At 39.3% G+C, this 15809-nt stretch overlaps 1 protein-coding gene across 2 annotated transcripts in view; it reads left to right on the top strand.

Annotated features, from left to right (window-relative positions):
• Positions 1 to 15809, top strand: part of AP3B1 (adaptor-related protein complex 3, beta 1 subunit) — a 157618-nt gene that overhangs the window by 13882 nt on the left and 127927 nt on the right. The window contains exons 3-5 of one of the 2 annotated variants that reach the window (XM_014965043.1): positions 4071 to 4145; positions 9092 to 9187; positions 13645 to 13805. In XM_014965043.1, the coding sequence (XP_014820529.1) occupies positions 4071 to 4145; positions 9092 to 9187; positions 13645 to 13805 (332 nt within the window). Of the gene's footprint in view, positions 1 to 4070; positions 4146 to 9091; positions 9188 to 11380; positions 11476 to 13644; positions 13806 to 15809 lie in introns of those variants that run through there. The other variant, XM_014965044.1, reaches the window with a different exon arrangement.

The raw sequence follows: 15809 nt of genomic DNA, 5'->3' as shown, positions 1-15809 counted from the left end.
TTTTTTTTTTTTTTTTTTTTTTTTCCCTGGCTATTACTGTGGGCAGGAGGGCGGGGGGGAGTTGTCTGTTGTTCCTTTGGTTTTCTTTTTCAAAGAGTGGTCAGATCACCTTACCTGTGTTTGTAAACTGTTGCAACTGAATGTGTATGTATACATACGGGGGAATTAGAAACTATTAAGTTGGGCCAGCTTTAAATTTTAACACAAAACTTTACTAGATTGATTTTTATTTTTTTCCCTTCATTTTTCCCCTACAAACAATGCACTTATTATAAATGACTCCTCAAAGGGCAAATGCACTAATTATAAATATCTGCTGCTGCAGCATATTCAGAGCACTCCTTCACAGCTGTTTAGTTAATTTCCTGGAAGTATATGATATGATAAAGCTGTAGATGTGTAATTAGCACTGAGGGCTGTGGTCCTTGATGGTCTTAGGCTGAGGTGATCAGGCTCAAGAGCTCTTCAGCAAGGGAAGGCATAACTGAACTGAGCACATTCTTTCTTCTGCTACCCCATTTCCCAGTTCCAGATTTTCGTTCTTTTGTAAGTTCCCAGTCCTTGGTTTCTGTCCCTGTTCTAATCGGTGCGCAATGCTGGAAGTATACTACTTTCCAAGATGGCAGCAGGCGCCTTCTGTTTCTCAGCTATTTCTTCCTTGCTTAGCTGCTGCTTCTTTTCTTAAAACAGAAGCAGCCTTCTAGCTCATAAGGTTGACCATAACTTGATGGCAAGTGAGTTTTTTGAATGACTAAATCCTCTGTTTTCGGTCCATTCCATATTTTCAAGATATTTGCTGTTATCCTGTGTTTAAACTGTGTTTTGTAACAGACACCTGGTACCAACCACATAACAAGTGGGCTTTACAGACCAGGCCTGGGACCTTGCTTAATTACCGTAGAGCATCTAGCAGTAGTGATAGTGTTCTTGCTGGGCACAAAGATTCATGTGTGTTACCAATTGTGCGCTTGCATGTAAAGAGTTCTCAGAAATGAAAGGCTTCCTCTAGCCTTATTTTTAGAGGAAAAAGGAACTCCATTTTCAGAGTATTGTTTAATGTGTCTCCTTGGAATCTGTGTTTTCACTAATTTTAGGTAGAGGAAAAAGCTGTGCATACCCATGGTTTTCTTTCTCTTTTAGTAGACTTCAAGAGACTGAACCTTAATTTGTCCATATAGCTGTGATGGAAAAGTGCCAGGAGAACACTGCTTATGGCTTCTTTTGCTGCTTCTTCCTCCTTTAAGGTGGCTTGCAAACTCTTTCCTGGGAAGGAAAATATTAATTGCAAATAAAACCAAATACATCTTGCAGAGAGTGACCTTTAACAACATAATTTTGAGCACAGGAATAGTCTAGTTTTTGTCTTTCCACCTGTAAGAGACCTCTTAGATTAAGGTATCTAAACCTACCTTCAGCTAAAATAGATATGTATGACTTAAATGATCAGTGACTTTTGGGGGGGGGGGGGGGGTTTTTGTTTTTGGGGTTTTTTTTTTTTTTTTTTTTTTTTTTGTTGACAAGTGCGCTCACGGGAGCATGTCTGCATGGGTCTGTGTGGGAGCCAGCATGGATGGTGGTTTGGGCTTTTGGGGGGGGGGGGTGTGTATTTTGTTTTGGTGCTTTCTTTTTTTTAGTCAGTATGTATTTTTTTATGTTTCTTCCTTACATGCATGCTATAAAATAATTGCAGTCTTTGAAAGATTACAAGTAACACTGGTTTAGAAAAAAATCCAAAGTGTGTGCAGAACCATGTTTATTCTACTATATGAATGGAAACACAATAGCTGATACTTTTTTTAAAGCATATGCTGATATTACAACAACCAAGATGTTCTTGTTACCAGGTCTTGAAACCTGTCTGAACTTCTCATCTGGGAAAAAATTTCAGTGGAATATTGCTCCTAAAGATTTTATAGCATAAATTTAGGAAACAAATTCACATGCCTGATTTCCCACAGAGAATTTCATCTGTGTCTGTGTGTGTGTCATGGGGGAAGAAAAAAAAAGTTTAATATACACTGACACTACATAGTATTTATTCTAGAATGAAAGATTCTGTCTGTGCAGGAACTCCAGTTACATAAGATGATTGGAGAATGTCTAGGCACAGCAACAAAAATGACATGATAGACCTTAGTGTTGGAAAGAACCATTATGTTCTTTCAGGTTAATGATCCATGGGCTAAGGAGGATTTACGCTAATCGTTATGACTTAATGAGTCAAAATACACTCTTTTAAAAGACCCTAAATACATATTTACATGGTACACTGGAGCTATTATGGTTGATCAGTTAAATAATGCAAGTAATGCATGGAGTCATACTGTTACAGCCTATCAGGAAAGTCTAAGTCTATTCTATTTTTGAATAACGTAACTCCTGTTGCATCAAGATGAGATGACTGATAATATTTTATTCTGTGATACTTTTCTGCAGTACATCTTGCTACTAAGTTCTACTTGACTGTGATCACTCTGAATCTGGCATTTATTACAAAGACGCCCCAGTCCTGACAGGAGTGGTGTCATTTAGATTCTTAGTTAAACCCCCTTGAGACACGTACAACATGCTTGCCTCTTAGTTTGTCACTTCCTGTGCTTTAATAGAGCTGCAAGAATAGTTTAAGATGTTAAGTTGGTTAAGTCGTAGTGCCACGCTGGATGGCTGCTCTTAAATCCTTTTGGAAAGCTTACTTGGTAATAGCTTGAACTACAACTACCTTTCTTCTAGCATCCTTCTTCTCGTCTTCTCTGAATATACACCTCTTTTGTAGAGGTGTTGCCTGGTTTTGTGTTTTGTTGCTTTTGTTGCATGAGATCCTAGTTCTTTATGTCCTTAATGTGTTTTGTCAATGAAATGCACAAACAGGCCTGTGAGTTAGGAGTCTGAAGTTTAATCAGCTGTTTAATGTGGAGTAATGGTGGGAATATGTGATGGTTATGAAAGGCAGCAACTGCAGCTGCAGAACTCATGTTCCTGTGTAGGAACCCGACATATTTGCTTGTCTTAGTGAGTTCTTGTCCTTTCTGATTAGGTTGATGTTTGGCTGACTGGATCCTGGTCTTGACCACAGCTGGGGGTGTTCTCAGTCTGCCTATAATCAGCAACACGTAGTTGATATAACACGTTCATGGAAATTGCAGGGTTTGCAGCTTGAAGTCCTGGCAGATGTTCTGCTGGAGCTAGATCTAAGAAATAACAGAGTTGTGCAGCTGTAGTGTATACTGAGGTATTTTATTCCTTCTAATGTACTTGGTTTCTTATACATAACTTCCTCTTAAGCTGCTCATACAAGGGCTGAAGTCGAACCGGGATTTTATCATTTCTGCTACTGAGACAATTCTGTTGTTTACTGACAGAATGTGCTAATTTGAGATTTCTCTGAGATCAACTATGAAAACTTTTTTAAAAAAAATCAGTGAATTGACTGATCGTACTTTTTGCTGTCTTTTCCTTTTATATAGACACTTTAAGGCCTTTTGTGTTTAACTTGTTATGGAAAGCAACGATACTTTGTTTTTAGAGTGCAATGTCTGTATTATTTTTTTCCTTCGTGGTTCTGTTGCACCCTAAGATTGTTCCAGGGGAAAGGAACAGGACTTAAACTGGTATAACTCCTCCTAATGTTTTTTTTGTTGTTTTTATTGGGATGGAGGGTTTTGGGTTTTTTGGATAGCATCTTCCAACAGGTAATTCTGTAAAGTTTTCAGGTTAGCAAGGTCTTTGGTTTAAGTAATTTTAAAGCACTAAAAATTATTTGCAGTCTGATATGGCAAAGTACCGTTCATTGATTCCAGGTACACTCCAAACCTCATAACCAGCCAGTTTTCATTGGTTTTGTTGTATTGACAGTATCCTGTAAAGTCTAATCGTTAACAAAAAAGTCAGACTTCATCCTCAACTTCATATCATTCAGGTTTTAAATAAATCTGGAATAAAGGCCTATTTCTTTAGGGAAAAAAAGAACAAACCCACAAACCAAACATCAAGCCACATAAAAACCCTGAAAAGCCAACACTAATAAACTATATTATATTACTAAGATTTGTCTCTTGTTTTTCTTTATACAGATGATTGCAAATGGAAAAAATGCTTCTGAGCTGTTTCCTGCTGTTGTGAAGAATGTTGCCAGTAAAAATATTGAGGTATTCCTATAGCTCATTAAGCATACTGTTATGGAAGATCTCTTTATGAAAATTTTGTTTAATTGTATTTGGACTTCAACATAAACCATAAAATATCTAGGATTTTTAAATAGAATTTCTCAGGGTTAATCTTAACGACAACATTATGGTAGTAGTTCAATATGTAAATTAAAGGAACCTACTTGGTGATTTGGAGGGAGGAATGATAACTATTTACATTTATGAAGTTGATTGATTATGGAAAGTTTGTGGAAGTGTGGGGTGGTAAATCTGAGGAACAGTACTGTAGTTTGAGGCGTGGTGCTGCTTGCAAAGTTTAAGAAGGGATTGTGCTACATTGTATTTGAAAATGTCTGTTGCAGATCAAGGCTGAGGTAAGGGTTGGGTAAAAAAGTTCACTGTTCTAATTGTGTATTTATAAAGGGAGTGTCTCTGCATTAGAATTGCAGAGTGAGATAACTTCAACTTAAACAAGTCTTTGTATGTATTCATGGTTAGACAAAATGTGATGTTACTAATGAAGTGTGTAAAATAATTTTTTTGTTTCACAATACTTAAATGTTGGTTCTTTTCATAATTTAGTGTAGAGAATTTATTTAATGCTGAATTTATTTAAAGCAACAGAACTGTTGCTTTTTCCCTGGTTTATGGCACTGACGATTTTATTTCCTGCAATAATGACTTCAGCAAACTCCTGTCTCTCTGTAATGTGCTGTGATAGAGCAGGTCACAATACATCTGTTTTCTTCCTTATTTTACATAGATTGATAGTAATAGTCAAGTTTGAGTCTAATTTTAGTTTTAAAGAAATTGTTCCTGTTTAGGTGCTACTCTAAAACTTTGGTTTTTTCGATTCTTTGAAAATACATATATTTGGTTGAGGCCAAATACTGAGCTTTGGTAAGTCAAGGAGGCATAAGTGTGCAAAGATGACAATTCAGAGTCTTTCAGAATTTACTGTATTAAAATAATTTTAGAAATTATAACTGTGCCTTTTAGTAATAGGTGATAAAAAGAAATGGGATAAAGAGTCATACTTAGACTAGTTAAATATTCTCTTCCTCTTTAACTTGTGTTTGTAAGGTATGAGTACTGTTAAGTCTAGTTTTGAACAGAGACACCTTACACCAAATAGGAGTGCTTTGAATATTATTACTTATCTTAAGTGCTTTTAACTGTTAGGGCTGGAACCAGTAGCCCAACAGAGGCAAGACTGCCCCAGCTTCAGGCTTCCAGCCCAACCAGTAGTAAGAATCTGACTTAACCCAGTAACTTGTCATCATTTCAAAAGCATCCTAAAAACTGGGCAATGATGAAGGTTTCTGAGACCCAGATGTGCTAACTAGATGTCTGGAAGAATACCTATGTTATGACCTAAACTTGTCATCTAACTAAGCTTGAAAAAAAAATTCATCAGCTGGCTTTACTGAATGCCCTGAGCTCTTCAGTTTAATGGTCTCTTCTCACACAAATATGTTAGCACAAAATGGTGGAAAAATAAGTAATGAGGGAAATTTGACTATAGCATAGAGCAAGATGTGAATTCACCTAACTGTCCATTTGTTTTAAAATATAAGAAAAGGCCCATAAGATATAAACAGTGAGTAAAAGGCGTCTAATAATTTCTGTTAGGTTGTGTGATAAAACCTTGTCTGTACACACTCAAATGAGCACAGAGACACAAGGGGCGTAAAGAGGTGTTTGCAAGTAATACTCTGCCCTACCTTATCCCAAATCCTTAACAGGAGCCATCAGCCCAGAGGTGCAGAGAGACAGTAGCAGGAGGGAACCCAAATGTAGGACTCAAAGAAAAGGATACCCTCTCAGGCCCCTCCCAGGACCGCCTCAGGAGAGCCTCAGCTCCCACATCCAGCTGTTAAAGCCATTGATCCTGATACTGTTTTATGAAAATGTTGTGACAAATTTTTCCTGTCCTTAAGAATTCTTGCACAAATCTGTGTACAAATTGGTACAATGCAGTAGCAAATCCATCAGTTCAGCCGAATGACTTCATGTCCAAGTGACTTTCCTGCCCAGAAATGGCTGCTGGGTGTTTTTTTTTCTAGCCTTTTTTTTTATTTATCAGGGCTGAGTGGTCTGATACGGGGAAATGGAGGTAGAGAAGCAGTAGAACACGTTCATTTGTTTTAAGAGAAGCAAAGGGCATTTTATTGTTTACACAAGTGCCTTGTGATTTTTGTTTTTATAAGTACATACTGACATCAACTTGATTATGTGCATCATGTCATGCATGATAAGGATACAAAAAGTGACCTAATAAACAATTGGTGGTATAGAACAAAAATAAGTCTTGGTCAATAACTCGTGGAGTTTGATGTGCTTATATTGATAAACTAATTAAACAAATCTGTCTGTGTTCCTCAAGCCTAATGTGCCCCTGTTATGATTAGTTTTATAGAAAGGAGCATTTCAACATTGAATGAAGGTAAATGGTAAAAGAATAGTGTAGTCACGGAGCTCTAAGTGCTTCCATTTCTAGTCACAGAGTGGTTTCAAGCAAAGGAGGCTTTCTTTGCACACCTGCAGTCATTCATTGCATAGGCCTCTTGTGGTCAATGTTGATTGCTGCTTGTCTATAGCTGAACAACAAATAATTTAGTATGGTGTAACCTTCTGTGATTTAATATTATGCTTTTTGCCAGAATTGGCACAAAGATACATCTTTTGATAGTGACAGTAATTATAGCACAGCTGTAGTTGAGGGTCTTTCAGAATTTTCCATTATAAACCCCAATAGTAGGTTTACAACTCAAATGTAAAAAATGTTTTCACTGCTTCCTGGGCATACAGTGACCATGAGGGGGTAAAGTGAACTAAATTGAATACCCTCCTCCCCCAAAATCATACTGAGGTTTTCTTAATCTTTGAACATTGAATCCTTTGTAGTATGCTTATATTGGCTACATCTTTTGAATGCTTTTAGTCAGGCAAAAGTGGATCTAATACTCTTTGCTTTTGTCCAAGACATAGTCAGAAGTGCTCTTTTAATCATATTTAAATAGTGTAACTTACTACACTTCAGCTGGAAGGCATTTCCTTTCACATTGTCTTTCAAATGTGTTAAAGTAATTGATTTTGAATTGGGGAAAAAAAAGTAATTGATTTTAAATTGGAGAGACGTGGATTTGATGGATGAACCACTCAGTGGATAAGGAATTGTCTGTATGGCTGCACTCAAAGAATTACAGTGAGAAGCTCAATGGAGTGGAGACCAGTGATGAGTGGTGTTCCCCTCATCATATAGGGATGATATAGGGATGATATAGGGACTTGCACTGTTTAACATTTTTGTTGGTGACATTGACAGTGGGATTGGGTGCATCCTCGTCAAGTTTGCTGACCACACCAAGCTGTGTGGTGCAGTCGACATGCTAGAGGAAAGGGAACAGCAAAGGGCTATGAAGATGTTTAGGGAACTAGAACATCTCTCTTATGAGGAAGGGCTGAGGGACTTGGGTATTTTTAGTCTGGAGAAGAGAAGAGTGAGGAGGGATCTTAAGAATGCCTATAAGTACTTAAAGGGTGGGTGTCAAGAGGACGGGGCCAGTCTTTTTTCAGTGGTGCCCAAGAGGTTGCCAAGTGGTCAGTGGCTACCAAGAGGTAACGGAAACAAACTTGAACTTAGAAAGCTCCATTTAACCATGAGGACGAACTTCTTTACTTTGAGGGTGGCAGAGCACTGGAACAGGCTGTCCAGAGATGTTGTGGACAGGCTTCAGAGGTGAGCCTCTGTTGAACCTTGCGAAACTCACAAGGCCAAGTGCAAGCTCCTGCATATGAGTCAGAGTTATCCCAAGCACATATACAGTCTATGTGGAGAGTGGATGGAGAGCAGGTGTGAGGAGAACCATTTGGGGGTGTTGGTTGATGAGGTCAGCATGCACTGGCAATGTGCCCTTGCATCCCAGAAAGCCAACTATATCCTGCCATACATTAAAAGAAGCATGACCAGCAGGTCGAGGGGGGTGATTCTGCCCCTCTACTCTGCTCTGGTGAGACCCCATCTGGAGTACTGCATCCAGCTCTGGAGTCCTCAGCACAGGAAGGATGTGGACCTGTTGGAGAAAGTCCAGAGGAGGGCCATGAAGATGATGAAAGGGCTGGAGCACCTCTCCTATGAAGACAGGCTGAGAGAGTTGGGGTTGTTCAGCCTGGAGAAGGGAAGGCTCCAGGTGACCTTATAGCAGCCTTCCAGTAGCTAAAATGGGTCTACAGGAGAGATGGAGAGGGACTCTTTATCAGGGAGTGTATTGATAGGATGAGGGGTAACGGTTTAAACTGGAAGAGGGTAGATTTTGATTAGATATTAGGAAGAAATTTTTTCACTATGGTGGCGGTGAGACGTTGGCAGAGGTTGCCCCAGGGAGGTTGTGGATTCTCCATCCCTGGAGGTATTCAAGGCCAGGTTGGATGGGGCTTTGAGTAACCTGGTCTAGTGGAAGGTGTTCCTGCCTATGGCAAGGGGGTTGGAACTAGATGATCTTCCAACCTAGACCACTCTATGATTCTACAATTTTGAGGTTCAGGGTAAACTAGAACAGGCTTATTGAAGTCCTTGGCTATTGCAATTTAACCTATTTTCCATAAGAAAAAACTGTGAAGTGTGTTCAGCTGGTCAGTTGCCACATGTCAACTTCTTAGATTATTCAAGTCTTTATTTACTAGTTAACATATAAAGCAGTACTTTGTTATTAGCCTTCATCTGACAGTGCTGTTAAGAAGGCAATATTGCAGCACTTCAGGGAGTTTCTGATAAAAGAATTAGAGCAAATCATAAGACATTTGAGAAGCATGTGAATACTCCAGTGATATATGAACTCTTTCTTCAAAGAAGAAAATGTTGATGAAATTCCACAATCTAGGACTTGGATTTATAGACTTCTAAAACTTTCTGATAATTATGTTGATTGTGTTTTTCTTTTCAGATAAAAAAGCTTGTGTATGTTTATCTGATGCGTTATGCAGAAGAGCAGCAAGATCTAGCATTGTTGTCCATCAGTACTTTCCAGCGTGCTTTAAAAGTGAGTGACAACTAAACAGTATTTCATAGAGAGTTCTGAGTGGGTATCCTGGAAATTGAGATATCTGTATTAAGTATAGTCTGGTAAACTAAAGCATGTAAATGTCTGCATTGTTTCAAGTTATGGCATTGACATCATTTTTTGTGCTATCTCAAACCTCATCAAGCAGCTAAGCCTGCATAAAGTAAAATTACTTCCTTAAAGAAAAGCAGCAGACCGGTGCTCTGAAACTTTCAGACCCGGCATTTAATTTCTGGAGTGACTTTTCTTTTTCCAAGGTAGTTTATGTATGTCAAAAGAAGACCTTGTTATTACCCTGAACCACTTATGTTCCTTCTAGTTTGTGTAAAATGTCTTTGTGTACAACAGGATTGGAATATAAGCAAGATAGTAATAACTAAATTAAAATATTTAATGTGTTGCACATGCTACTTTTTTTACTAAAAACACTGGAGAAGAAGCATTTTTTACCATTCCATTTTAAATTCAGATCACAATAGGGAATGGGATTAGAGAACAAAGATTAGGATTGCCTTTGAACTGTTACTGTGGGGAAAATAAAGATTTATTAAGTCTCTGTCCTTAAATTTGGCGTCAAGTTTGCTGACCACACCAAGCTGTGTGGTGCAGTCGACATGCTAGAGGAAAGGGAACAGCAAAGGGCTATGAAGATGTTTAGGGAACTAGAACATCTCTCTTATGAGGAAGGGCTGAGGGACTTGGGTATTTTTAGTCTGGAGAAGAGAAGAGTGAGGAGGGATCTTAAGAATGCCTATAAGTACTTAAAGGGTGGGTGTCAAGAGGACGGGGCCAGTCTTTTTTCAGTGGTGCCCAAGAGGTTGCCAAGTGGTCAGTGGCTACCAAGAGGTAACGGAAACAAACTTGAACTTAGAAAGCTCCATTTAACCATGAGGACGAACTTCTTTACTTTGAGGGTGGCAGAGCACTGGAACAGGCTGTCCAGAGATGTTGTGGACAGGCTTCAGAGGTGAGCCTCTGTTGAACCTTGCGAAACTCACAAGGCCAAGTGCAAGCTCCTGCATATGAGTCAGAGTTATCCCAAGCACATATACAGTCTATGTGGAGAGTGGATGGAGAGCAGGTGTGAGGAGAACCATTTGGGGGTGTTGGTTGATGAGGTCAGCATGCACTGGCAATGTGCCCTTGCATCCCAGAAAGCCAACTATATCCTGCCATACATTAAAAGAAGCATGACCAGCAGGTCGAGGGGGGTGATTCTGCCCCTCTACTCTGCTCTGGTGAGACCCCATCTGGAGTACTGCATCCAGCTCTGGAGTCCTCAGCACAGGAAGGATGTGGACCTGTTGGAGAAAGTCCAGAGGAGGGCCATGAAGATGATGAAAGGGCTGGAGCACCTCTCCTATGAAGACAGGCTGAGAGAGTTGGGGTTGTTCAGCCTGGAGAAGGGAAGGCTCCAGGTGACCTTATAGCAGCCTTCCAGTAGCTAAAATGGGTCTACAGGAGAGATGGAGAGGGACTCTTTATCAGGGAGTGTATTGATAGGATGAGGGGTAACGGTTTAAACTGGAAGAGGGTAGATTTTGATTAGATATTAGGAAGAAATTTTTTCACTATGGTGGCGGTGAGACGTTGGCAGAGGTTGCCCCAGGGAGGTTGTGGATTCTCCATCCCTGGAGGTATTCAAGGCCAGGTTGGATGGGGCTTTGAGTAACCTGGTCTAGTGGAAGGTGTTCCTGCCTATGGCAAGGGGGTTGGAACTAGATGATCTTCCAACCTAGACCACTCTATGATTCTACAATTTTGAGGTTCAGGGTAAACTAGAACAGGCTTATTGAAGTCCTTGGCTATTGCAATTTAACCTATTTTCCATAAGAAAAAACTGTGAAGTGTGTTCAGCTGGTCAGTTGCCACATGTCAACTTCTTAGATTATTCAAGTCTTTATTTACTAGTTAACATATAAAGCAGTACTTTGTTATTAGCCTTCATCTGACAGTGCTGTTAAGAAGGCAATATTGCAGCACTTCAGGGAGTTTCTGATAAAAGAATTAGAGCAAATCATAAGACATTTGAGAAGCATGTGAATACTCCAGTGATATATGAACTCTTTCTTCAAAGAAGAAAATGTTGATGAAATTCCACAATCTAGGACTTGGATTTATAGACTTCTAAAACTTTCTGATAATTATGTTGATTGTGTTTTTCTTTTCAGATAAAAAAGCTTGTGTATGTTTATCTGATGCGTTATGCAGAAGAGCAGCAAGATCTAGCATTGTTGTCCATCAGTACTTTCCAGCGTGCTTTAAAAGTGAGTGACAACTAAACAGTATTTCATAGAGAGTTCTGAGTGGGTATCCTGGAAATTGAGATATCTGTATTAAGTATAGTCTGGTAAACTAAAGCATGTAAATGTCTGCATTGTTTCAAGTTATGGCATTGACATCATTTTTTGTGCTATCTCAAACCTCATCAAGCAGCTAAGCCTGCATAAAGTAAAATTACTTCCTTAAAGAAAAGCAGCAGACCGGTGCTCTGAAACTTTCAGACCCGGCATTTAATTTCTGGAGTGACTTTTCTTTTTCCAAGGTAGTTTATGTATGTCAAAAGAAGACCTTGTTATTACCCTGAACCACTTATGTTCCTTCTAGTTTGTGTAAAATGTCTTTGTGTACAACAGGATTGGAATATAAGCAAGATAGTAATAACTAAATTAAAATATTTAATGTGTTGCACATGCTACTTTTTTTACTAAAAACACTGGAGAAGAAGCATTTTTTACCATTCCATTTTAAATTCAGATCACAATAGGGAATGGGATTAGAGAACAAAGATTAGGATTGCCTTTGAACTGTTACTGTGGGGAAAATAAAGATTTATTAAGTCTCTGTCCTTAAATTTGGCCAGGTTTTATATTAAGAGAAGGTTGGGTTTTTGTTTGTTCTCTTCTTGTTCTCTTCTCTACGTTTGTAATCAATTTTTGTCATGTCACTGATCCAGACCTTGCATCTTGTTGGGAAGTGTTGCAATCAGAGTACCAGTTGTTGCCACTGTAGGAGCATGCCACAGCTGATGAGAGCTCACTGCCCTTTTCCTTACGCCTTTTGTCTTAGTGTCACAGGTACTACCTTTTCTATCTGTGACTGCCATGAACAGCTAAAATTCAAATTGCTTTGTATCCTATGCTTCTATTGAGATACGTATACAGTGAACACTTCTCATGGCATAACTTTTTAATAAGCTGTGGAAAGTGGGAACAAAAGGAGGGGGGATAACTCAAATATTGTGACTGTGAGTAACTCAAAGGAGTGGCGGTGTGGCAAGGAAGAAGACTCCAAGCTAGCTGAGGTTTTCAGCAACTAAGGAAATTACTATGCCTGCTATGGAAGATCAGTGAACATAATTCCTTCTGATCACTTTTTGTAACATTTTGTTTACGGTTTTGTAATGAAGTTTATAATCTGGCTTGATGTGTGGAGATTTTTTCTTCCCTATTTAGGAAGAACTTTTTAGGGTATTTTAAACTTTTGTGATTGGAGATGAGCTTTGCAAACTTTGATTAGAGGTTGTTTTTCTAGAACCTGTCAAATTAAGTGCGTCATCATCTAGATACTTACTGCTCATCAGCTGCTCAGATGTAGGAATTTTGAGGGCTTAGGTGAACTGAATACCAGTCTGAAAAACCGTGTTGCCAAATCTCAGTCCTTGGGAGAAATGTCTAGGAAGTGGCCTTCTGGCAGACAGTACACTGAAATGATGCTGCTGCAATTTCAGTTTGCTAGATTTTAGAGGATTTAGTACTTGATTAAGCAACATTTCTCCCATATGTCACAAGGTCATGATTAATGGATAAGGTTTACATAACAGTTCCTCCACATTCAGATGTTTTGTGCTATTGTTGAATCTCCAAGCTATTTGTGTTTGGCTTAATACCTTGACATGTACTTAAGAAAATTCATTTTTTTACTGGCTTCAGCTTATACCTTGCAGTAAAGTATAAAATGGATGTGTTGTCAAGAACTTGAGTGGCGCTGACGCAATTGAGAACCACATTTTTGTTTGAGAGTTCTTGTATTTAAGTAATAAAAATGAGCTAGACATGTTTTCCAGAATATCTGTATTGCATTTGGATTGCAGAAGATGTTTCAGATAATTAGATAAAATACTAGTCTTTTTTTATTCCTCATTCCTGTATTTTGCTTGGGAATGTGAATTGTGTTAAGGTTTCCCTTTGCCGTATTTCCAGATTTTCGTAATATTTTGATATTTTCTGTCTTTTTTTTGGTTGTTGAAAGTTTCTTGTGTGAAGTTTAGCACTTTTTCTTACTAGTGTGGCCTTAGCTTGCAAGCCTGACTGATAGTCAGATAGATTTACATGTGTAAATGTACAGTTACTAATTAATGTAAACACTGCAGAGAATTTAGTGATGCATTTCTGTACTATCTTATTTTATTTCTGCCCTTCTCTCTCATTCTTTAGGATCCTAATCAGTTAATCCGTGCAAGTGCTTTAAGAGTTTTATCTAGTATCCGTGTCCCAATTATTGTTCCTATTATGATGCTTGCCATTAAGGAAGCCTCTTCTGATTTATCTCCTTATGTGAGGAAGAATGCAGCCCATGCAATCCAAAAACTGTACAGGTAAGTGATTCTGACAAATACTGAAAAGCAGTTTTAAAATAGTTGTGGTATATGTTTTTTAAGACTGCTTGGGGGGGTTGGCGTGTCTCAGATATATCAAATGCATTTCTTAAAAAATACAAAGTGTGTGTAGATATTCCACTGCTCAACTGATTTGGTTGGAATTCAGGAAAGCCTCTTTGCTAGAATAGGGATAACTATTAAGAGATACAAAAAAACCCTGCTATTTTTTTTTTTTAGTATAGCAGTTATTGTCATTTGTGTGGCAACTATTTTGATGGGTTTTCTAGAATCAAAGACTTCTGTATTTGGCATTTTTATATTTAACCCTGAAGGCATTTGCTGTAGTTTGCATTACATGTGACAAATGAATACTACTTTGTAGAAATGGTATTTATGCAAATCCAAATCTTCCTCTTCCCTCTTCAGAAATTCTAGTTGTGGAAGAGTTCATATGAAGAGATGGGTACTGGTTTACACAGGCAGGGATAGCGAAACCTGTACCTTTCCAAAACAAAGGCAGGCATTTATTTTACTACTTAGTTCCCTTTTACTTTGCATGTGCCAAGAAGAGGAGGGTAAGAGGTGTTAGGAGCTCCAAATAAGTAGTGTGACGCTGCTGCAGTTGAGTGCCCCCAGGCAGACCAGCCAGTAGTGAGGCTGAACATGTATGTGCACATGTGCACACACACACACTCCCCCACAGATAGATACATGCAGCAGCTGTACAGATCAGCACAGGCAGAAAACAGCACTCATGCAGACAAAAACAGCGCCAACAGCCTTACCCTGTTGCACTCTCTGGCTGATCAGGGTGCAGGCCCACTATGGACCTATATGTGTACAATATAGATCCCCCCAGTAATGATGCTTGATGCTCAGTCTTTCCAGTAACTGGCCTCGGACTCCCAGTCTCCACAGTCATTGGCAGTGACACAATGCTTGTGACCCCACTGCAGCTGCTGTTACAGAACCCCCCAGTCAGAAACACACCCTTTCACTTGGGCACTGTGAATCCCACAGAGGCTGGGTTTACACGCTCAGACTACGCAGTAGCTGGCCCTTTTATCTCATTTCCAGTTGTCTCTCACTGGGTGGAGAAGAAGAGTAGAGAAAACAGGCTGAGACACACAAATGGTTATCTCAATCAACCTGCAGACCTTACAGTCTCTGCAATAGTTGGCCTGGGTGCCCTGTTTGCTCTGGTAGCCAAAATCTCCAGTTCTCTCACTCAGAGATGCACGCACATGTCCAGCCCAGACTTATGACACTTCAATAACTGGCTTCCTGAGACACCTAATCTGGCTTGGTATTCTCTAGGAATCGCACACTAATGTACATACTTGCTATAGTTGTTAGTACTGGTGTTATATGGGTCCTTACAACCGATGGCCTGACTCCAGTTGCTGGGGCTTAGGCCTCCATATCACATGGACGGGCAGAGTAGAGACTGCCTCACCCAGGAAAATACTTTCCAAAGTATTTACATACAACTGGCTCCTTTTTTGTGCCTATCCCTCTGTTTTCCTATGCTTGTTCCTCTTGAAGTCATCTAGATCTCTCACTTTCCCTGCTTTTCATTTCTCCCGTAAACATCTCATAGTAAGTCTTGTATAATCCCAAAATGCTCTTTCTGGCATTGCATATTAAGTCGTAACACCCCTAAGTCTGAAAGGTGCTCTGGAGAGACTCTCTGTCATGATAGGTTCATTTCAGGACCATAGAGCTGATGGCTTTTTCATGGCAGATCTATGAAGAACCTGGGCAGGGTCTACTACTTTCCGGTGATTTGTTAATTTGTTTATTTTTTGCTTGTCGTGCTGAGTACTCTCATGTGATGGCCCTGGGAGTAGCTGGGTCAGGATGTTACTGGAGTTTCCCCCACCTCTGTACTCCTCTGTGTGCAGCCAAGCCTTTTATCACGTAATGTAACAAGAGGGAATGGATTTTAAGTCCCTTCCTGCTATTTGAGTAGTTTATTTTTTTTATTAGTGTCTGGTTCCA

Source organism: Calidris pugnax, unplaced genomic scaffold (genome assembly GCF_001431845.1).
Source record: "Calidris pugnax isolate Ruff unplaced genomic scaffold, ASM143184v1 scaffold273, whole genome shotgun sequence".
Taxonomy (NCBI): domain Eukaryota; kingdom Metazoa; phylum Chordata; class Aves; order Charadriiformes; family Scolopacidae; genus Calidris; species Calidris pugnax.
The sequence above is the reverse complement of the archived record's forward strand: the minus strand, read 5'-3'. Positions and strand labels throughout refer to the sequence as shown.